Here is a 24375-nt window from a genome sequence, read left to right as displayed (position 1 = left end):
CCAGATTATAGCTGCTGTCAAAAATTAATCAATCAAGGCTGTGACAAAAAATAATTACCTAACATTTTAATTGCTTTGAATAAAGGTTAATCATGATGTTTCATGGAGCTGCCTTTCAGGACAGCAGATGACATCTTTCACAAGATTATTTATTTCTGTGCTCGCTTGTTTGCATGCTGGAGAATGGCAGAGTTCAGTTAACAGCGTGAATGAACCACAAATAAACTGTTTCTAGCATTACCTGGGAAGTTTTTGGATGTGCAAAATATGTCACTCTCCCATCCTCCTGTAAAGCTCTTTGACTTGCAGAATGGCCTTTTTTTAATACACTTTCTGTCAGGTGCTTTGCCCAAGTCAAATTAGACTCAGTTATTTGCTGCACAGAAAAATGTGATGCTTGTGACTGGAACATTGTAGTTCAAGTTCAGATTTTCTGACTGGGCTGAAAGGAGTTGTTTAAGTGGTACCTTGGAGTGCTGTGCCTGAGATGTCTGCTCTGAGTGGTGGTTGTGCTTCAGACCAGCTCAAAATCAAATTCCCTGTTTTGCATTCCAGGTATCTGCTCATCTGAAACTTCAAGAGAAAGATGAAGGGAGGAGAGAAATGGTATGTACACTGCCAATCAAACTAGAATTTGGGGGATGCCAAGAAGTGAGATCTGTAAAGCAGACATTTTTTTATCTAATACTGCCCTGGACTTGCAATGACAGAATAATTAATATTCTCTAGGCTGATATTGTCATCAGGAGGGAATGTTCACTGCAGTCTCTATGAAAGCTGCTTTCAGTACAAGACCGGAAAATTGTAAAAGGTTTACAGAAACAAATTCACAGGTTCTGCAGGATTCCTGTTAATGAACCTTAGCACCTTGCATTCTACTATGTGCATGTCTGAGGCCTCAGGCATCTCATGTGGGGCGAGATAAATCACCCAGCTGGACCTGCACTAGAATCTGTGCCCCTCTCACCCATCCATGGGGAAAAGCACAACTTTTCCTGAAATATGAAAACTGTGGCAACTTCCTAGGTAGATCAGCTGGTTTTTTGACTGTCCTTTGTCTGTGTTTATTTACAAATTGGAACAATGGGCATTTCTTCAGACTCAAAAAGAATACTTGAAAATCAGAAAGGGAAACTTACAGGAATCAGCTTGTTGTGTAGAAAACAAACAGATTGTTTTCCTATTGGAAGATAAACTTTTATAGAAACAGCTGTTAACTTAGTTGTACTTTGGAAACCTTAGTTCATTTACACTTTAGTGAAGTTAGGCCAAGCAAGTTAATTCACTTGTTCACACTGCCACTGTAATTACAAGCAGCTTTTTGAGTTAAAAACTGTGGTGCTGTGTTTATTCAACACATGTTAAAAGAATTTTCTAGTTAGTGTTACTGGCCTGTGCAGGAGAAGATAATTAATTTAATTGTTGTAAATTGGAGTGTAAATGTTTATCACAGATAAATGTTATGAATTTATACACTTGTGCTAGCAGGATTGCAGACTCTTGTTTAAAGCAGGGACAAGTGAAAATCCGCCAGTGAACCACAGTTTATGTTTCTTGTGCTGCCTGACTCCTGTTTACCCTTCCCAGAGATAAAGGGAATGAGGTAGTTGGGCTTTTTTATCTGAGAAACAAGGCTTAGTGGGTTTTGTTATTTTTTTACTCCCTCTTACTGGGAGAGGGAACTCCTGGAAATCAAAATCAGGACAAGAAAAGGGTCAGGCCCTGGTTGGTCTCATCAATTTTCACCAGGTCAGGCACTCTTTCTGGAAAACTCTCTCCATCCAAGCAGTTGATACTTTGAAAAATGGTGGGCTCTGTTTCCTAAACTTCAGTGGAGCACTAAATGTCTGGGCTGCTTTCTACGTTTGAAGTGGTGGAGTTTGTTAATTGCATGAAATGTAGCTCATGGATTCACTCATTTTTGTGTCCATGCTTTTACTGAGGCCAAAGTGCTATTTCCCTTATGTAGGGCTACCAGACCAGATCTACAGTCACTGAAACATTAAAAATCATAGTGCCTGGGATTGTTCTCCTTTTGCTCCAAAAACCCTGGGACGAGCTGTGCCCTTCCTGAGGCTGTCTTGAGGAAATCCCAAACATCTGAGAGTACCTGTGACAACTGCATTGACTCTGAGTGGAATGAAAACCCTTGAAATCAATGGCTGCACCTGAAAGAAGAGACTGTGGGGAACAGAGGAGATAAAACAGGACACTGCTCTACAGAAACCACTGGGTTTTTGTTACAGACTCCCTCGTAGAGACGGCCCCAGAGTTCTATTGAAAGAAGCTTCTTGGTTTCACTGTGTAAAAACCCTTTGATGTCAGTGCCATACCCATAAATACACTGCTATAGGAGAATTGATTTCCACTCCTTTTTCACCTCTTTACTGAGTGAGGCCATGCAGGACAAGCAAGCAGAATTTGGGTCAAAACAGTAAATGGCAGACTGTTAACACTGAGTCTAATAAATGCTTCATTAGATGGAGAAAGGCTTTGAGTGTGTGGGTGATAAAGTCATGAGCTGGTTTGCAACCTCAGTGAAAATCAGTGGAGGGGCTGGAGGTTTTTCCTGTTCTGACACCGTGGAATGTTCTGCTCCCTCCAGGTGAAGGAAATCCTGACAGCCCTTGGTTTGCTGGCGTGTGCCAACACCAGGACTGGGAGTCTCTCAGGAGGCCAGAGGAAGCGCCTCGCCATCGCCCTGGAGCTGGTGAACAACCCTCCTGTCATGTTCTTCGATGAACCAACCAGGTACTTCAGGGCCAAAAATCAAACACAGAAAAATACAGCTTTGCATAGTAGAACAGAACTACAGAAAAGCTATTCACCTCTAAATCCTTGGGAAAGTTTCCTCTTGTGTTGCTTGCAAGCACTGAATAAGGCCAAGAAATAATTTGATTTGGGCTCTTTGTGCCTTGGGTCACTGCTGCAACTGCTGAAGCAACATTTAAAGCATTCACAAACTGCAGGAGGAAGGAAAAGAGAGAGGAAAATATTGTGGCATGGATTTTCTTTTTCGAGCAAAGACTGCTTGAATATAAACATTTTAAAATGTGACTTTTGGTAATGAATGTCATCAGTCTGGGAGGAGGCTGGCAAAGCTATGAATATGCATCTATTCATTAAAGTTGGGAGCATTTAAATTTGCAGCCCTAAAATGTAGAAGTCCCTTAAGGCAGCTTTGAGAATATTCTTTTTCATTCTCAGGCATGCTTCCAATTTAATTAAAAGCCTGATGGAGAAGTACAAGCATAAGGTTGGCATATGATAAAATGAAACTGCTACAGAGAAAATTTGTAAAAGGGTAATAATGGGATACCACGTAGCAAATGCATGTGCTGGTTTTGAGTGGCCCTGTTTGGTTGCCAAACAAACTTGTTTGGTTTTTTTTCCAGTGGCTTGGACAGTGCATCGTGTTTCCAGGTGGTCTCTCTGATGAAGGCTTTGGCCCAGGGTGGCAGATCCATCATCTGCACGATTCACCAGCCCAGTGCAAAACTGTTTGAGCTCTTTGACCAGGTATTGCTCTCAGACTTTCTCTTTATGTGTAGTTCAGGGTGGTTATGCTTTCAAGGCTACACTCTTTAATCAAAAAACATGAATAATTCTAGTTGATGGCTACAAATAATATAAAGAAATTAAATAAATAACAGCAAAATACACTTATTTATTATGTTTTTTTCCTTCTTCTCTGCCTCTTTCCTTTATTTATGTGTAATGTTTGTGAAGAATCCTGCTGTTAGGTTTGTGAAATCACGTTTATTGCACTGGTGATTATCATGCCTTCACCCAGCACTGCTTCTGTGCACAGGGCTGTCACTGAAGTAAATTAGAGCAATATAAAAGCAGGAGAGCTGCAGTGTCAATGTCTGCAGTATATCTGTGTATCCTAGATACACAGGTGTAGATTGAGAAGAGTTAATTCACATGAAATAATAATAATACTCAAATTTAGTATTTATAAATTAATTGAAATTAAGTCAGTTGGAGAACTTCTCTCCAAGCTAACAATGTCATGTGGACCATGTGTGCTTAGATTAGATAAAAAAAATATATTTTAATCTTGTTAGAGGATTTAGCTTAGTCCTGTGAGAGCTGAGAGAAAACCTCCACCACCACAGGTGAACAAACACTTGCAGATTGCCAGTCTGGCAGGGAGGTTTATTTAAAGTCAAAATTGTGGCTAAAAGTGAGAGTGATTGAGCTGTTTGCTGTTGCTGTGCTGTCCCAGCTCTCCTTCCATCCCTGCACTCACCAGCCTCCCAGCCCAAAATATCCATAATGTGTGGAAATTGGATGGCTTGGCTCTCCAGCTCCTTGCCTATTTTCAGCATGTGCCAAAGGCTGGAATTAGTGTAACATTTCTGTGTTAATGTGTTTGAAGTCCTGCAGGCAATGTGTGCAGAATTCCAACTCCAGCCTTTAAATTTTCCATTAGTTGTGATTCCATGCAAAGTTAATTTCAAGTGGTGACAGATTTTCCCAAGGTGTTCTTCCCACAGGGACAAGGAGATGTTGTTAGGCAACAGGTTCAAATATTTTGATGCTATTTCACTTTTTTTTTTCTTATTTCTTTTACTTCTATTTTATTTTTTCCCCTTTGCTTCTTGTTTTCCAGCTCTATGTTCTAAGTCAAGGTCAGTGCATTTACCGTGGGAAGGTGACAAACCTCGTCCCTTACCTGAGAGATTTGGGGTTGAATTGTCCAACCTACCACAACCCAGCAGATTTTGGTAAGGACAGCTTGAATAGTTTATTTCATTTCTTTTGTACTTTATAATTTTATCACCTTCAGGGTAAGGAAAACCGTGGTGAGATTGATACTTCTGTACATATATTCTTATGTGCTTTGTCCATATGCGAACCAAAATTCAAAATAAAAGTTATCAGACTTTTTTTTCCCAAAGTAATTTGAATGCCATCTAGTGGTACAATTTAGTGAATATTTCTCTCTGTTGGAAGTCCAGGTTCAGGAAATGAAAGATAAAGTGTATTCTTTAGTGTTTCATAGTAACTAGTTTTAGTGACTTTTTTAAGTGGCTGCAGTATTGTGCTTGTTTTCTTTTTATCTTGAGACTGTGGCATTGTATAGGTTAGAGCATTGAGGTTTTTTTCAGTGCTGCTTCTTAACTAAAAAAAAAATGGAAAGTGCCACAAAAATAGACTTTTGTCTATTTTCTGTATTCACTGCCTTTCCTCTGAACATTTAACTTCCAGGATGAAGAGATCTCTCTGAAGATTTATGGAAAGATGCATTTAAATGTTGTTTGTGTAGAGATAGGAACTTGCAGGTGGCATTTCAAATGTTGTTTGTGCAGAGGTAGGAATTTGCAGCTGACGGGTTTTGTCAGTGCTGCAGCATCGAGGGGGTTTAACAACAAGGCTTGTACCTGGTCAGCAGCAACTTAAACCTTTGCAAAGCAGCAATTTAAACCTTTGCAAAGCAGCAACTTAAACCTTTGCAAAGCAGCAATTTAAACCTTTGCAAAGCAGTAACTTCAATTTCTGTTTTTGTAGTGATGGAAGTGGCCTCGGGTGAGTACGGGGACCAGAACAGCCGCCTGGTCAGAGCTGTGAGGGAGAGGATTTGTGACACAGACTACAAGAGAGACGTGGCTGGGGAGCACGAGCTGAACCCTTTCCTCTGGCACCGGCCCTCTGAAGAGGTATTTTGTGCATCTCAGCCCAGAGGGCTGCAGGGGGAGGGAGGGAATTTAAATCCTCTGTCAGTGGAAAAGTCTCTGGGCACACTCAGCTGATGCGAGTGGGCTTTGTGAATGAAAACCAAAGCAGATAGTGCAAAGAAAGGAGTTTGTTCTCTGTGTGTTTCTGCAGGATTCATCCTCCACAGAAGGCTGCCACAGCTTCTCTGCCAGCTGCCTAACCCAGTTCTGCATCCTCTTCAAAAGAACTTTCCTCACCATCATGAGGGACTCGGTAAGAATGGCTTTATACTAACTTTTGTGGCCAAGAGGTCTGTTCAGCTGGGTGTGAGGCACTGCAATACACCTCTGGGGTCCTGTCCAGCAGCCCATCCATGAGTTATCACAGAATTTCAAAGGGAAGAGGCTGATCTTTCAGTCTTTCTGTTAGCTCTACCATCTTCATTTTGAACGACAGCTGTCTACAAAGCACTCAGAACCACCTGGCCTAAAAACCCAAAGTTTAAATCCCCTCTGTGCTGGCAGGTCCCTTATACAGTTATTAATCCTATTGAAAAGTGTGTGGGAAGTTGTAGTGCTGTTTCACAAAATTAGGTTTTCCAGAAAATTCAGGACGGCAAAGATCATAATTTCAGTGTGATGTAAAGTTACTACTTAAAGTCTTCATTTTTGGAAGTAGAAAATTGATAGATAAAACATTTGCTTCTTTGCCATAACTTGTTCTCCCTTCCTGCTTTTTATAAATGCATTTGTCAACAAGGATTAATTAAGTTAATGAATTAAGATCAGGAGAAACTGAAACTGATTTGCTGATGCATAGATTGAAGGACAATGTTGTTTTTAATATATATTTTTCCTGCTCAACTCTAAAGGCTTGCAGTTGTTCTCAATGTTATTATTTCTTTTGTTCTTCCAAGCCTCTTGTGGGAATACTGTGTTGCAGAGAAGGCACGGAAAGCTAATTTATTCCTGATGGAGTTACTTTGGTCTACATAAGCCTGAAATACCTTTTCTGCTTCTCTTCTGCTCTGGGGAAATTTATCTTTTAGTCAGAAAGTCTATTTCCCCTGATGAGTAAGAGCCAGTGGCTCCATGGTATTGTCAGACATTGAGATTTCAGGCTGCAGCATTTGCAGTTCCTGCCTGTGTTACCTGGAAGAAATTTTTGTGGGAAGCTCATAATTTTTCTTACCCAGCAGGAAATTTACATTTCTCATGGCAGGGCATTGGAACTTGGTGATCTTTAAGGCCCCTTCCAACCCAAACCACTCAATGGTTTCCATGTAAGATTTTCTGGACATAAGTGCTCCTTTCCTGCAATCTACCTGATTTCAGCCACACTGTCACTGGTTTTCTGTTGGAATCTGAGGTATTGATGATTCCCAGATTGTAGAAAGTCTCTGTCTTTCTGCCCCACTGCCAAAGAAGAAGCCATAATTCGTCTGTGCTGGTTCCAAGGTTGTTTATTCTGTTTGTCTCTAACATGTTCTGCTGCCCTGCCGCAGCTCTGTCCTGCAGGGCAGCGTGTGGGGCTCTGCCCTCAGTGGGATGTTACAAACATTAAATACCACAAACTACCTGTGCTGGATTTACAATAATGTGCCAATATCTGTCACCTACGTTGAACAGTGTGTCCCCAGCCTGAACCAACAGAAAAATGCCAACACTGCAGTGAAACATGGAGGTCATGAAGAAGGAGAAAAAGGACAAGACACACCCAATTTCCTCCATCTTGTCCCCTCTGAACCCATGATCTAGAATCCTAAAATTTTACTTTTGCACCCATGCCACACTTAATTATTACTGATATCAAACACTCAGAGCTTGTAATTCATCCTGTAAGATTGAAAACTCTTTTCCATGGACAGAGATCACAGACAGTGTCTCTGGGGGCTCTGTACAGGGGGGTTCCTGACCTCTGTCGGGGTCCCAGACCTGCCAGGGCAGTCAGAGGGTTGCCCTGGATTCCCACAGTTTTGAGCCCAGACTTTCTGATAGGTGCCACTCTTTGCTTCTCACAGGTCCTGACACACCTGAGGATCACCTCACACATTGGCATTGGGCTGCTCATTGGATTGCTCTACTTGGGCATTGGCAATGAAGCCAAGAAAGTCCTCAGCAACTCGGGGTTCCTCTTCTTCTCCATGTTGTTCCTCATGTTTGCTGCGCTCATGCCGACCGTCCTCACTTGTGAGTCACAGCACTGGGGAGGGGATGTTGGAATATGTCTAGTTTTGTGTAAGACAGTATCTGACTTGTGATTCTACCTCTAAGACAGGTGGGGGGGGTCAATCTTGCACCCACAGAAGCATTACTGTACTAGCAGAAATAGGCTTGGCCAGCTTGGCCCAGTTTTCCCAGTGTTTTTCAGCACAGACAGTTCAGTGTTACAGTCCTGGACTGGAATTTCTCCTTATCCCAGTGCATCTCAACCATGCCCTGAGATCGTGGCTGGACTTAGGGAGGATGGAATAATTTCTCTGGGGCTTCCAAATTATGACTCCTGCATAAAATCAGCTTATTCATGTGGTATCAGAAACAAAATCCTGCAGAATGGACTGTTTCACACTTGCTCTGGGAGTGCTGTTACTTTGGATTCCCTGTTGGACCAAGGAAAATAACCAAGTTTTGTCACCACTTTTAATTTAAAATACTCTTTAAGGGAGGCTCAGATCATCTGAGTAGACTGGTCATAGTCTCAACAGTGAGCAGCTCTAGGGGCTGATCTTTTATATTCTGTTACAAATCACTGAAACTTTTGCTGCTCTGTCAAAGACCTGAGAGTTCCAGTCCCACCCTGGGACTGCAGCAGTGCAGGATTAGACATGGATGAGGCTTGTTTTTATGTGTTTAACAACAACATTTGCATTGTTTTTATGTGAAGCAGTATTGCACCCTGCAGCAATCTAAGTGAATATTCTGTGTTCCCTGCAGTTCCCCTTGAGATGGGAGTGTTTCTCAGAGAGCACCTGAACTACTGGTACAGCCTAAAAGCCTATTACCTCGCCAAAACCATGGCTGATGTTCCTTTCCAGGTACATGCTCTACTCTTCAATAAAGTAGAACCATTTCAGTTCATGAATGACAAGCTCACTTGCCAAGAAGATTAGTATTGGTATTTTATCCATTGGAATAGTGGGGAAAATGTCCATATGTGTCTGGTGAAGCTTCAGGGATGAATCAGAATCACCCTGAGAGTGCAGGACTTCACAAAAGCAGAGACCTGACCCAACATTCTTTTATTAAACACATGACCAGCTTTGCTTATTTGCAGGAGAAGAATTGTGAAGGGATGGGAGTGGAATCTGTTTTCAAATGCCCAAGTAGAAAGACTGGTATCCGTGTCATGTAATGGAAAGGCTGGGAGCTGTGGGTTAATGGGAACACCACCACGTTTTTGTGCCACTCAGAGGAGCAGTGGATGTCTGGCTGTCAGGGGCTAACTCCCAGTGCTTGTCCTTGCAGATCATGTTCCCTGTGGCTTATTGCAGCATCGTGTACTGGATGACTTCCCAGCCCTCCGACGCGCTCCGCTTTGTCCTCTTCGCGGCCCTGGGGACCATGACATCCCTGGTGGCTCAGTCACTGGGCCTGCTCATAGGTGCAGCCTCCACATCCCTCCAGGTACTTGTCTTGGTTTGAAAAGTCAGGTGTCTGCTAAAGAAGGCAGCAGCCTCCCCTGAAATGGAAAATGTAAACCCCCTCTCTCCAAATTATTATCATTTTTAAATTAAGGGGCTCTCAGGCAAAGATATGGAAGTAGGAATAACAGTTCTGTACTAGGGAAATTAAAAATACAAATGCAGTAGCACAAACAACAAAAAAACCCACTGTCAGAGTTCAGAGCAGGCCCTGATCCCCTGTGGGTCAGGGAGGTGGCAGCAGTCCCATCCCATGGTGGCTCAGCCCTCCTGCAGTGCCAGCTGTGCTTCTGCTGGAGCAGGATCCTGCACAAGGGGGGAGTTTTCCTCTGCAGCTCCAGGGCTGGGGGAGATGGGCCTGGGCTCCTCTGGGAATGCAGTGGGAAGAAAGCTGCTCCTCTGGGAATGCAGTGGGGAAGAAAGCTGCTCCTCTGGGAATGCAGTGGGGCAGAAAGCTGCTCCTCTGGGAATGCAGTGGGGAAGAAAGCTGCTCCTCTGGGAATGCAGGGGGCAAAGGCTGCTGTGCTGTTCCCAGGTCAGATTGTATCCAGGTAGGAATGTTTGGCTCCTCCCCTGGGCAGAGCGTCTCCCATGGGATGATGGAATTTTCTCAGCCATGCAGGGACACTCACTGGCCATGAACAGAAGATAATTAATAATTAATGGCCCATGGACAGAAGAGATCTCCTGGAAGGAGGATTGGCTGTGGAAGAGATAAAGAAAAAACTGCCCAATGAGCAGCAGAGAACTGCTCCACCTCTTACAGATGGTGACAGAACACACACCCCCAGCTACATCTTCCAACCTAAGACAGTACTGATTGTGTTTCATGGTCTCACAGGAGCTCTGCTGTGTCTTAACTCTGCTCCCTGTCAGGGCTGCTGTGTCCTCAAGATGTTTGTTGAGAGGTGACAGGCAGAAAGTTTCTTGCTGTAGCAGAGTTCTTGATGCTCCCCACTCACTGCAGAGCCCAGACATGCCCTGGATGTGAAGCTCTGCAGTTCCTGCCCCACCTGAAAGGGCTATGCCTGCCCCTGCTTGGGTGGATTGTCACTTGCTGTTCATCCCAGACTGAGCAGGTCCTGGAAACTGCAGGACTGATGTGTTTCTGCATCCCCACAAACTGGAAATTTTCCACAGTAGCTCAGGAGAAGGTTCTTCCATGCACACCCAGAAAAGCTGTAGAAGGAAAGGCAAGAAAAGGCAAGAAAAAGCTTGCCCAAACCCCAAATTTCTGGAAAGTGAGGGAGACTGGCAGCTGTTGGCATGACTGGAAGCTGGCCATGTAACTCCTGGCAGGAGATGTGCTGAGGTGACCATTCCACAGCAGAACAGATGATTCTGACCTCAATATGCATTGATGCTGTCAAGATTTCTGCAGTAGAGCCCTTGACTCTATGCCAGCCTGGGGATGGCCTTACTTCATGATCCCTGTGCTTCTGCTCTTTTCCTCAGAGGAAATCTCACAAAAAAAAGAAAATCAGCAATTTTCTGGCATTTCAAACTGTGATAATTTTGGGGGAGTAGAATTACTCCTAGGAGTCATAGAAGAGGAAGTTAACTTTTACTTTTTCTGTCTTTCTGACAAGAGACACTCTGTTCCTTCTCTTCACAGGTGGCAACTTTTGTGGGCCCAGTTACTGCCATCCCAGTCCTCCTGTTCTCTGGGTTTTTTGTCAGCTTTGACACCATCCCAACATACCTCCAGTGGATGTCCTACATTTCCTATGTCAGGTACTGCTGGGGAGGCCTTCACCCTCCCATCTGGAAATGCTGTTTGTTTGCCTTTACTTGCTTGTGGTGCCAAAGGGACTGTTCACAGCCTGTTCTTTTAGAGTATAAACATACTCACACATGTGATGTAAACCACATTATCTCTCTCCATTTTAAGTTGTTTATGTTGTGAAATAAATAGGAGAAGGTTACTGGCCACAAGTCCGTGTCAATCCCTTTGAATTCAGTGGGATTGCACAGCATGAAAATCTTCCTGGATTTTGCAATAGTGGATGTATGAAATAATAGGGACATCACCAACTGAGAAATTGATGCCAGCACCTCATTTCAATTATACAGAAAATGTATAATTCAGTGCTGTATCCTAGATAGGTTTGTTGGATAAAGGCCTGTTTTAAAGTCTTGCAGTAGCCCAGCCACATGAGGCACAGGATTTGTGTCATCTCTAATTTAAACTGCTGCTTTAAGATCCCTAGGCACCTTATGTGCTGTCTGTGCCTGACACAGCTGTCTTAGGGTGGGACAATTCCCACCAGGAAACCTCTGGAGGGATAGTTTAGACCAGACACTGAAATGTTTTTAGCTGAAATTAGGAGTGGGGAATTTTCCCATTCCCCATTTCCCCACCCTGCCCAAGCTGAACTGTCACTGAGAAATACCAGGCAAAAAAAATCCTCTTTGTTGCCAAGTGAGGTCCTACACAGATTCCTATCAAAGATAATGAGATTGCACCCCCTGAATTAATACTTAGAATTCAAGGTGAGGCCTTAAATCATTGCCTGGCTCATGTGGGGTCTCCCGAAGCCAGAGGGAGATTTCATATGCCTGAGATCCATGATGGTTTATCTCCTTTTAAAAGCAAATACTGGGAACATTATCAGTAAAACTGTTAGTGCACAGAGGGAAGGAGAAAGGACACTCTAGACTGATGCTGGTTTTAACATATTTCTAACTTCAAGCCATAATTGTATCCCTGTTGCATCATTAAAAAAAAAAAAAAAAAAAAAAAAAAAGCAAAATAATGATGTCACTTTTAAATGGGGAATTTCTGAATTTGAGCTGAAATTATGCTGCTTTCTGATTTGACATTTTTCTTTCGGAGAAATTGCACTGTGCCCTAACTGGAAGCATTAAAGGCAAATTCCTGCCCTTGTTCCCTCCTACATAAAATGCCCGTGACGTGTGATGTGCCTGATTGCAACAGGGATAGAACTTGCCCCAAGACAGATGTGTCAGAGCAATATTGAACCCCTCAGCATCTCAGCTGAGCTCCCCCAGGGATCATGTTGCACTTCTAACCAGATCATCAGGATTTTCCTCATAATCCATCCTTCTTCTTTCCAGATATGGGTTCGAAGGGGTCATCCTCTCCATCTACGGACTGGATCGAGAAGATCTGCATTGTGACAAAGATGACACCTGCCACTTCCAAAAATCAGAGGCCATCCTGAAAGAACTGGATGTAGAAAATGCCAAACTTTACCTGGACTTCATTGTTCTTGGGATTTTCTTCTTCTCTCTGCGCCTGATTGCCTATTTTGTCCTCAGATACAAAATCCGAGCGGAGAGGTAAAGGAAAAGCAGCTGGAGAGATGCAGTAGGAGAACTTTAGACACGCAATAGAGGGCACTTGACATTGTCTCACTGTGGCAGGCTGGTCCCCAGTGCCCAGCCAGATGCTGTCCTGACCGAGCCCATGGAGAGCCACAAGGGATAGTGAACATTCAGTGTTAAGCCAATCAGTCCAGTTGGGTTGGGTCATGTTTTCATTACACTTTCTAGCTTTAACTAGGAAGAAGAACTAGAAGGGAATTTTATACCACAAGAATATCAATACTGAGAAACAAGAAACCTGGCTGCAGGAGCTTTCCTTATGAAAACCAATTTTGGGATAAGGCCGCCAGGATCCCAGTCCTGGTGGCCAGAATAGTGTAATGACATCTCTAGTCACAGGGTAGTGAGATGCAAAATGAGGAATGCAAAGAAAATAGGATTCTCTCATCTTTTTAAATTTCATCTTTGCAGTTTTCTATGTATTATTTTGCAATTCTTTTCCACAGAATTACCCCTTCTGGCTAAAAGTCTGTAAATGTATTAATAAGGTAAAGATATCTTTTTAATATGGATACTTTTTTAAAAGAAACCTGAAGTGATTCAAGTAATTATTTTTGTTTCTGTCTGAATTTAGAATTCTGGTGCTTTACTTGTCGAGCTGGTCTCATATCTGAAAACTGTAATGATAGGAGAAAAAGGCAGGTTCTGAATCTGCACTAAACCTGTGGTCCCATTTGGAAGCAGCACTGGGTAGCACATGCAGTTAGACATGGTCAAGCTGTCACTGAATGGTTGAAAAAAAATATTCTTTTGCAGTGTCTTTAAATCCTTAGTTTTTGTGGTATTTTGGGATACTGGCTCTGTTCATTATCTGTTTGATCTACCTCCTGCGACTGAAGAAAATCGAAGCACTCCAAAGGCTTATTTTTAATTAAATTGTGAAAGCAGGATCTGTCCCTAAAAGTGATTGTTAAAGGAGTGCAAGAGCTGTCCACAGATCAAAGCTTGGGCTACTGTGTTAAAACACCTGTGACTGCCTCATCCAGAGGTGTTCATTTTATCTGCAACACACTCTGTGTGGGACTCTCCCAAAAATACACAAATGACCTTGTAACGCTGCAGCTCTAATTATGCCAGGCACTTTTCTTCTCATCCCTAAATCTACATGCACAACATGAGAATCTTAACACCAATGAAACTGTTATTTTGGGTATCTCACCTCTGTAAATTTGGCAGAGGGAATTCTGGTTCCAAGCTGATGAGAATTTCCTCACCAATTTTCATGGGTTTGGATTTTCAACCCAAAATTAATCCACCATCCTCATGTTGGGCACCTTGGTGAGCTTTGGTGCAAATTGCACAGCTTTCTGCCATGACTGTGAATTTTTTTTGGGTGTCCCAGACCCCTGAGTGAGGCCTGCACGTTCTGTCCATGCATTTTTCCCTTAAGGATGCTAAACTCTTGCAGGTTGGATGCAGCTCAATGTCAGCAAACCCTTGAGGAGCCCAGCAGCTCATGGCAGCAGGGTAGATAAGAGGGACCTGGTGCATCTTCTGGCCTCCAGCAGTCAAAAATCCACAGACTTTTCCAAGACTCCATGGCTGTGTCTATCCTACTGAAATAAATAATGCCAGGTTCAGCTCTGTTAGTTCTCACACACCTGGGGCTATAGGAATAGGCCCTGTACTGACTTTTACACAGCCCAAACACTGTCTGCAAAAGCTCTGGCTGTGCTGGGCTGCAGCTCTGCCATTTAGCAGGGAAAAAAATTGTTTCCCAGTTTTCCTGACCCATGCCCAGGCTATGTTTGATTTACCAATACACAGACTGCATGTATCTGTTAAACTCAGGACATCTGAACTAAGCCTGGGGTCTGGAAGGCTTTAAATTAAGTCACATATTTTAGAAAGGCTAGCTGAACTTTCCCTGAAAATAAGGTTTACCTGTGAAAGCAAAATCAATCTTTACTGCAGAAGAAAAAAACAAATCCCTTGCACAGCCTCTTTGCATAATTTTTGTTGTTGTTTTTTCTCAAAAAGCTTTTTACAGCTTTGCAGATTTTCTAGGCATAATCACGAGCAGGTACAAACCTATATGGCTGTCAGATTTGAGAAATTAAGAATTTGAGCTATTCTAAATAATACTCATGGCTGTGAACGGTTTTTAAACAAGGCACAAGCTGAAATCCCTATAGCACAATGTGCCTTGATTATTTCAAGACTCTCAATGTATTTGTGACTATTACAGGCAGTTCAAGCACTTTTTGCAAGCAGACAAAGGTACATTGGTCAAATTATTCTTGGGTTGCAGACTTGTGGTCCAAGCTGAGGTCAAAGAGTGTGACATCCCTGGCACCAAATACCTTCAGGGTTCATGTTTTGTGTTTATCAGCACCATTTACGAAATTCCACCCTGACAATCCCCTGCAGTGCTCCAAATGAGGGAACTTTGCTGGCATTTCCACACTGATATCTTGCAGGATGCTGTTCTCTCCCATCTAGACCAGTTAGCTGCATGAATTCCTTGGATGCTGTCTTGTTATCTGTGCCTCTTCCTCTGGTTTTAGACTGTCTCATTTTATGTTTTTAGCCTCCAGCATGTCCTCCTGTACTGTAAGTTTGTATTGTGTTATGGTAGCCAAAAATCTGGTTCTCCACAGGTGTTCCTGAGAAAATTCCTGCTCTGGGAATATTTTTTGTCACTCCTTTTTTTGTTAGATATGCTTTTTCCAGCCTTCTGCTGGCAGCATTTAGCTGGAAGTTACTATTGTTAGGAATGCTTTCAGACTGTAGCATCCCAGTAAAGAAGTTATTCTCTGGAGACTCAGTGATACACATAAACGAGATAATATTTTTTTTCTCTCCCTAGCTCATAAAATAACTAATGATCTCTCTTTTGTCACTGCTGTGGGACAGAAGCATTTAAAATCCATCCCAGTTATGTCTTCATCTACTGCAAAGATTTGTAACGTAGTCTCAGGTTGGCTTTTTTCCTCTTTATGTGGAGATAAATTCCAACAGGCTGGTATAAAACACATTCCCAGGTTAATGAGTGGAGCATGCAGGTGTTGTTGTATTGAGCAGCACTTTGTGAAGCTCTGGAGGCTTCACTTGGAAGAATAATAAGGCCAGCAAGATTCTGAAGGCTTCAAATCCTCAATTTTTGAATGCTCAGTTTTATAGCCATATATAAAGAGCCATAAACTCTTTGAAATCAATGCCACTATTACTATTTAAACCAGTCACAGCCTGGCTAAAAGTTATGTAAGAGGCTCAAGGTGTCACTTGAAAAGTGAATGTATGATTTTTGTGGGGACTGCAGGAAGACTTTAGTGTCCTGTTGGCCTCCTTGTTCTATTTTGGCTTCTTTTGAGACATTGGTTTGATTACTGTGTTCATTAGTTAAGACTTTAGGTCCTTCATACTTCTTTTGTTGTTTTTCTTTGTGGAAACTTGCATATAATCTGAAAAACACTGAAGGTTTTTAAAAATAACTTGAAGCATTATTATTTACAATTAAATAAAATATCTGAAAAGCAGATACTACTCTTAAGAAATTGAGAAGGTTCCATTGTTACAGCTCAGAGGGAGTGGAAGAAGACTGATGCTGAAATTCTCTCCAGCTCTTAGAATTTAGAGCACAAAGTACCCTTTTAATTAAAAGAGGGGAATACGTGCACATGTAACAGGGAGAGCTGGTTATGTAAGAGGGAGATAATGAACTTGAGTCCAAGAACTGGATGTCTCAGGTGACTGACAGTTCTATCCACACTTCTGTGTCAAACTCTGTGTTCTCAGCAGAAAGGAATGTTTTATTAAACACTTGTTTGGTACATACTGACCTGTCCCACACCAGTGATCCTCACAGAGGAGGTCCTGCCTGACTTATTTACACAGTGCTGGGTGGATTTTGGGGTTCTAAGGATCAGGGGGAAGGCCAACAAAGCAGATATCCTGGTGGGAGTCTGTTGCAGACCACCCAGCCAGGATGGAGAGGCAGGTGAAATGTTCCATGGGAAGTCTTGTGATCCATGCCCCCTTTCCTGTGGGAGACTTTAACTTGCCAAATGTCTGCTGAAAATACAACACAGCAGAGAGGAAACAGTCCGAGGGGTTCCTGGAGTGTGTGGGAGGTAATTCCTGACCCAGCTGGTGAGGGAACAGGACGTGGTGATGCCCCACTGGACCTGTCTGTGAGCAGAGGAGGGCTGGTGGGTGATGTGGGAGCTGGAGATCTCCTGGGCACAGTGAACATGAGGTGAGAGGTTTTGGTTCTTGGGCAGATGGAGGGGCGGCAGCAGAACTCCTCCTTGGACTGGGCTGGCAGAGTCCCGTGGGAGGCAGCCCTGAAGGGCTGAGACGTCCAGGAAGGCTGGGGATCCTGAAGAAGGAAATCCTAAAGGCACAGCAGGGGCAGACCATCCATCCCCCTGTGCCAAAGGACGAGCCAGAGGGGCAGGAGGACCAGCCTGGCTGAGCAGAGAGCTGTGCCTGGAGCTCAGGGAACAAAGCAGGGTGTGTGACCTTTGGAAGAAAGGGCAGGCAGCCCAGCAGGACTACAGGGATGCTGTGAGGCTATTCAAGGAGAAATCACAGAATCACAGAATAATGAGGTTGGAAGAGACCTCTAAGATCATCAAGTCCAACCTATGCCCTAACCCCTCAACTAGGCTATAGCACCAAGTGCCATGTCCATTCTTTTTTTAAACATATCCAGAGATGGTGATTCCACCACCTCCCTAAGAAGACAATTCCAGTATTTTATTATTCTTTCAGTGAAAATTTTTTTCCTAATATCCAACCTAAACCTTCCCTGATGTAGCTTGAGGCTGTGTCCTCTTGTTCTGTCAGTGCTGCCTGGTGGAAGAGATCGACCCCACCTGTCTGCACCCTCCCTTCAGGAGCTGTAGAAGGGCCAAAGCCCAGCTAGAACTTAATCTGGCTATTGCTGCAAAAAACAATAACAAATATTTCTGTAAATACAGCACTAAGGAGAGTCTCCATCCTTCCTTGGGTGCCATCCTTTATTTCCTACCAGAACAGCCCCATTGTCACACTGTGACACAAAATAACTCACAGAGGCAGGCTAGATGTAAAAGGAAAGAAAAAGAACCCAAAAAAGCCAACTTTATTTTCTGACTTCACTATATATACAATAGCCAAAGTGACAGTGGATTGGAGGGTGAAACTGCCACCACTCCAACCACACTGCTCAAACCAACAGTCCATCAGTTCTCCCCACCCACAAAGAAGAATGCAAAACAATCATTATTTACATGAACATGTGTGTGAGAAAACTCAGTTGAATTATGTAAATATCCGAAGGCATAGGAACTTTTAGAAGAACTTTAACTCTCAAAAGTACAGGGCAACAGCCCCATAGGGTGCAACTGCTCAGGAATTTCTGTGTGCACATCCATTTATCAGGTATGATCATGTGAAAAGCTGTTGGGAACTAGAAGTAGGCAGAAAATGACACTGTGTCATGTCCCCTGTGACAGCTGGTGACAGGCTGATCGCTGCAGTGCCACACAGCACTGGGGAGTGCATAAATTAAGTGCTGAGTGCCACTGCAGTGAATCAGGACAGAACAGGAGCAGTGGCATTTTCAGGGGCCGACTCCTGCTGCCCTCCTCTTAAATGCCTGTTCCCATAAATACACAAAGGGGTTGTTGTGGTGTATCCCACTGAGTGATTTTTGTCAGCCCACGTATCACTCTTCATATTACATGTCTAAAAGTATCAGGCTGAGCCTGCAAACATAGCAAGTTTCACTTTAATTCTGTTTAATGCTTTATTTCTCTTTCTGTACATATTTCACGTAGCGTTTCTGAAGGAGTAATTGTATTGTAGAGCACAAAATTTAGCTTCAGTCTTTTTGTTACTTTGAAATCTTATGAAGAATGATAATTTTATGCAGTTGTCAGCTGTAGAACCTTTCTTTAGGAGATTTAGATTTCTGTTGAGACCTGTTGCCAGCACTGTAAAACAAAGGGTGACCAGCCAGGATGTGTCTGGGGGCTCTCATGCAGCTCAGCCCATGCCTATCAATTGCTTGTGTCCCTTTTTTCCTGGGTATTCATGGCTGCTGTCCAGGTGGGGTGTGAAAATGAGCTGCTTGGGAAGAGTGCAGGATGGTTAAAGGTGGAGGGATGACTTTGAGACTTCTCTGAGCTACCAAAACCCCAGTGTGCTGGATCTCTGGGTGTGCTTCACTCTTACAAGAAGAAAAAAAAAATTCAAAAATGTCTTTTTCAGCAAGGCAACATGGAAGCTTCTACTTTTTAAGGTTGATGGGGTTTTCTACTTCAGTGGCATCTGTGATGTCTTTTGTTCTGACCCCGTTGTAGCTTATTTTAGCGGCCTATTTAGGGTAATCATTATACAAACTCCTTTCTGTTACTTCTAGAAACAAGCTTTCCTGGCTTCAGTGATAATTAAAACCACCTTTCCGAATGTGAATAACTTGAACAATAAAAAAAAAAGGAAATAATTCCCTTAAATTATGGCAAAAGAAAATTAAAGTTGAAACAATTACACTGATATATCTTAAAAGAAGAAGATAACAAGTCCTGCAGTGGGGCCAAGCCTTTACCTGTGTCAGTAAAGCTTTATCAAATACCTTTTCTGAGTCAGCTGACCTTATTGTGAGATTCTGCCCTTGAACCTGTTACTGAATTATTTAACATTTGGTTCTTTTGTTTTTCTAAGCAAGAGTCAATGCAAGGTATGATTTTAAATCAGCGTGCTCAAGTGTGCATATTCTGAATATCTAATATGTCATTGTCGTCTCTTGTTTCTGTAATGCATTTGCATTACTATGAATCAATTTTATTCTGCTTCTTTAGAGACTATTGCTGCCTGCACGCTGTGATATATTTGCACTGTTGTAGATATATATATATATATATGATGTAATTATATTATACAAACCATGTCTTCTTCAGGTTGCTTGTTACCTTTGTAGTTTATGCTTCCTGGTACAGTGGACCTGAGCAAAAATGTGGGATGTGGGGCATTCTGATGATATATTACAGTAATAGAGAAATCTTTGTATATTTCTGTATACTTAATACCTGTAAGAAGAGATTTGTATGTGCATTATTTTCCAAACTTAGGGCTTTGTTTTCTGAGACTAGAGAACATTTATGATAATGTAACACACACAAACACGCAAAAAAAAATCAAATAAAGTGTTATTATTTTCAGACAGACGCCTTTGTTCCTATTCCCACTCTGAGGGAAGTGGAAGATGTGTTGGTAGTGATACATTTTCACTGCCTGCTCCTTGATCCTGGCAGCCAGCAAGGACATGGATTTGCCCGTTTCCAGTTGTGGTGGTTTCAGGTAATTCCCAATACAGGTGGGTTACAGAAATAGCCAGTAAAAATCCTTAAAAGCATGAACTGCAGCCCCACTGGGGGTTGGAACTGGAGGATATTTAAGGTCCCTATTAACCCAAGTACTCACATCAGGGAGTGCTTCTCCGAGTAACCCTACACAACTGAAGGACTTCCTGAACCAGTGGAATTAATTACCTTTGTATTTTCGTCCAATTTTGATGAATTTTTCTTCCACAGACTAATCTTCTGTTCATCTTGTCCTTGCTACCTGCAAGAGGCAGATGTTCCCTGTGCTGTTTCATTAGAAGAAGCAGGAAAGGATCATTCCCTGTTTGCCTTCTGCTTGGCACTCTGGAATGGGTGGGTTTCTTCCTCCCTTCTTCCCAGACGAAGAAAAACTCTGTTTTATCCTGCCAGTCCCACCTATCCATTTCCCATTTTAACAAACACCGTTCCCCCTCATTCTGCCACAGCACCTGTGTGATGTTCTGAAGCCCTCAGGGCACTTCTGTCGCCTGGGAAGTCCTCAGCTGGTTTAAAAAGTCAGTATTTTCACTCCTTGTGCTTCTCCTGAAGGTCCACGTTGACCAAGAAGTGACATTTTTACTTCTGCTGCTTCCTCCTGCACTGTCAGGGAAAGCCTTGGGCAGAAATCCTGACCTTGGCCCCACGAGCAATGCCAGTGCCAGGAGGAGGGTTCAGTGTTGGTGTCCTGTGCTTTGGCAAATACTCACTTTGTCTGCGTGGTTTTTCATGCATTTTTAAGGCTGTTTGATGGTGTTGTTGTGTTGGACTTGAGGCCAAGCCTAGACAACATCACTGTCTTTGTTCTACTCATCCAGACTACCACAGCAACCAAATTTCCTGCTTTGCTCACCACAGCTCAAAGAAAACTGCCCTAACTTTTACCCATTCATAAATAAGGTGAGCAGTGGTGCTTAAAGCATGGATTGCCCTAAGGATGCAATAGGATTACATTTTCAAGACAGTTTTCTCATGATGACAGACATCACACTTTATGTTATGTTTTATAGCCCTGGAAATAATACTAAATTGAAGGAATTATCTTCCCAAAAACTTGATGCCTCCCAGTGCCAATTTTTGTCCACAGATCAGGAAGGGAAGAGGAGGAGCAGGAGTCCTTCACAGCCTGAGTGGCAACATAAAATACTTTAGGCATTTTATGTGGCAGTTAATGTTATAAAATAACCCAACCATAAACTTCTCATTAGCAGCACTGCAAAACTTAATATACCTCACATGCAATTCCCATCCACTGCACTCTCCAAATGGATTCATAAAGTAAAGAGCACCTGAAACTAAAGGAAACAGAATTTTCTAACAGCTATCCATTTAAATCCTGCTTTGGGATGCAGGATGAAAGGCATGGGATGTCAGGGAGGTGGGTGGAGTAAGAGATGGGCTCGTGGAGCATGGGAGGGTGCAGGGGTCTGCCCAGGTGAGTAGGTGACATCTGCCCATGGGACAGCCTTCAGGAAGGGCTTGGTGGGAAGTGTTGCCAGCTTCATTTAGGGGCAGAAAAGCTGTCACAGGCTAGATTAGTCAAACTAACACAATTGCATCCATTTCAGTTGTTTAGTGCTTTTTAAATTTCATAGCTGCATTTGGTTCTGTGTCTTATTTATTTTTTTTTTCCTGTGCCTTGTAGATCTTTTCAAGATCTGTGAATTTTATTATGCACTGTTAACTCTGTGTGATGGCTTTTCTGGATTCCTGACATTCCTGTTCAAGCCTGTGCCTGCACACACATGGGAAGGCTGGGAAAAAAGTCAATGTTCTCTCTTCCACAATAAGAAAACATTATCAAAACATGAAGCTGATCCATTGTCAGCTTCTGACAGCTAAAACACCCCTCAGAGTTTGCATTGCTTTCCCCAATTCTTTCTAGCAGAGTCATTCTCTTGTCCCACTGCCTGTTTTGCTCTGCTGGGCAGACAGAATAAAGCTCCACCTGTTCCTAAGACCTTATTTCATATCCCCATGACATCCCTACAATAAAATACGAAGCAGATTTTGTGGCTTCATGAAGAGTCTTGCAGGTGCTTTTTTGTCTTTCTCCTGTGTAAGAATCAGACAGTAATCCCAAAGTACTTAAAGAAGAAACAGAAGTGACAGTAAACCTGTTGATTTTGCTCCTTCTGTTCTTTGAAACTCATATTCTGCTTCTTGGTGAAGCATTCCTTGGATGGGGCCTGATGCCAAGTCTCAAAAAGGGTAAGAAGCAGGGGAAATCTCATTTTGTGGCAGAAGGAGCTGCATTTTACTTACCAAATTTACTTCTCATTAAGCTTTCTGCAAACAGCACAGACTGGAGTGTCAGTCCACACTGGTGGCAAGTCAGACCCCTGGGAATTTCCTAGAATTTCTGTCACAGACACTGCAGAAATATCTTTCTGCAATTAAGATATTTGGCTCAGTTGCATTGAAATATTTTAATTCAAGACTTCCAGCTTCTCATTTCGATGGTGGTGTTCTAGTACTGAATCCCTCAAAGCTGCTGCTTACCAAAACAACCTTCTGTTATGCTCTGAGACAGAAGCACATGGTGAAGGAAGCCTGAGGGACCAAACTCAGGTGGGAACAGGATCCTACAAGGGCCTGTCTTTGGTGGCTTCTCCAAGGGGAATTTTTGGGTGCCACAATGGGTGTGCAAAGGGAGATCACAAAGCACAAGAAGTTATCACAGCTAAGTGAATAGAAACACTGGTCTCCAGCAGAAAAGTACTTTGTTTCCTTACCCTGCCCACCTCTGGCACATGGGCATTTTATTAAATGAAATTTTATGACGTGAAAAATGGGAAAATTTACCATTCACTGGCAGGGGAAGGAGCACCCAAGGATGGCAAACACTGGAAAAAAGGAGCAGCCTCTTCTACAGCACCTGAGTGCCAACCCAGCTCCTTCTAGAACTTGAATGCACTCTGTGCTTGCAGAAAGTGCAAGGACAGATATTTTACAGCAAAGTCTGTTTGTCTGGCTGTTTTTTTCTGGTGCTGAGGACACATCTGTAGTTCCCATTGTGTAGCAGGTGAAGTGTGCTGGGGCAGGGAGCATCCATGGGTGGGAGTTGGGCAGCTCACGTTCATATACCAACACTGGCAGCTTCCAAATGCTTTAGGAGAAGGCTCAGATGAGGGAAAAAAGCCTGCAGAACAATAATGGACTCTTCTGCCCAAAGAGGACTCTTGTTTCTGGCAGAGTGCTGCTTGGAAAAAATCATCTGAGAGCTTCTGAAACTCTCACCTTAACTTTTTTCCTAAGGAAGGTTTAGCAATCATCACCACTGAGTAGTGAATTTTCATTTTTGGGCTCAGTCTGGCAGTGGGGGCAACCTCTTGGAAGCTGAATCTGGGTCTGGAGATCATCATTCTGCCTGGGTTTAACACAGGGAGCCAGGCTTGGTTCTTGTGTTTTATTTTCTGTTTTCCAAGCTGTTAAATAGCATTGTGGTCAAGTTTTCAGTAACTCACACAGAGACCTGTGGCAGCATCGTGTGACTTAGCTGCTCTCAACAGAGGAAGATTTCAGTTTCCATATTCTTTTTCACTTCAGTTTAGCACCTTGTCTGAAATCTTTATTTTGAACACGAGCTTTGCCAGAGGAGGTGGGTGACACTGTAGCAGGACCCATGCCCTACCCAGAGTCATTTGGGAACAGAACCTGAAGGAAGTGGCACATTAAAAAAAACACTTTTTTTTTTTTTTGGAGGTGTTTGCAGTTAAATCCCGTGTTCACACGGCTACAGGTTTGTTCTTTGTTGCTGGCACCCATCTGCTCTGAGCTCCTTGTGTGCCCTAGTTTTCTCCCCTGTCAGTTCTCCCTGTCAGCCAAGCACAGCTTTCCTGATTACTTCAAAATGAACGATTCAGAGACCTTTCCCTCAGCAACAATTGCTTTAAAAGCCAGCAGAACATCTTCACTCACTGGAGCACCATTGCAGTCAATCTGCAAAGTCAAACTTGTTCTATTCAGCCTTTATGAGAAGCTGGAGCTTTGGTGGCACTCAGCTGCCTGGCTGCAGTTTAGGACTATTGGGTATTTGGGATTTTAAACGTCATTGGCTGCGTCGTGGCCCCATCAGCACAAAGCCTTTGTGTCACAAACTGACACAAATGGGTTCCTGCAGCACCTTTGCTGACGAAAATCACAATGCTGCCCTACTTTTTGCCCCTTCAGAAAAATATTCAGAATTTTGTTTATTTGTTTAGCACTCTCTGCGTGGTGATGTGGCTGTGCAGAGCTGCAGACACAAAGGGTGAGTCTTCATCCGAGGGTTTTCCTCTCTGAGGCTGTAAATGAGGCCCGTGGTCACTGACTCAGGTCAGGAGAGGAAGATCCCTCCTTTTGCAGCCACCTCTCTGCAGGTCCTGCACCATTCTCTTCGGTGTGCACTCCTGTTTTGGGATCTCACTTTGCTCT

The 24375-nt window shown here is 43.1% G+C and overlaps 1 protein-coding gene across 2 annotated transcripts in view; it reads left to right on the top strand.

Moving 5' to 3' along the window:
- The window catches only part of ABCG1 (ATP binding cassette subfamily G member 1), a 55757-nt gene extending 35953 nt beyond the window's left edge, over positions 1-19804 (top strand). For both annotated transcript variants that reach the window (XM_030283674.4, XM_030283682.4), the window contains exons 5-15: positions 556-606; positions 2606-2751; positions 3396-3519; positions 4619-4733; positions 5518-5666; positions 5836-5937; positions 7685-7853; positions 8598-8698; positions 9129-9287; positions 10920-11038; positions 12383-19804. In XM_030283674.4, coding sequence (XP_030139534.2) covers positions 556-606; positions 2606-2751; positions 3396-3519; positions 4619-4733; positions 5518-5666; positions 5836-5937; positions 7685-7853; positions 8598-8698; positions 9129-9287; positions 10920-11038; positions 12383-12611 — 1464 coding nt within the window. In that variant the 3' untranslated portion in view covers positions 12612-19804. The remainder of the gene's footprint in view (positions 1-555; positions 607-2605; positions 2752-3395; positions 3520-4618; positions 4734-5517; positions 5667-5835; positions 5938-7684; positions 7854-8597; positions 8699-9128; positions 9288-10919; positions 11039-12382) is intronic.
- The last annotated feature ends 4571 nt before the right edge of the window (positions 19805-24375 follow it).

Source organism: Taeniopygia guttata, chromosome 1, assembly GCF_048771995.1.
Source record: "Taeniopygia guttata chromosome 1, bTaeGut7.mat, whole genome shotgun sequence".
NCBI lineage: Eukaryota > Metazoa > Chordata > Aves > Passeriformes > Estrildidae > Taeniopygia > Taeniopygia guttata.
This window is presented reverse-complemented; position numbering and strand designations above follow the sequence as displayed.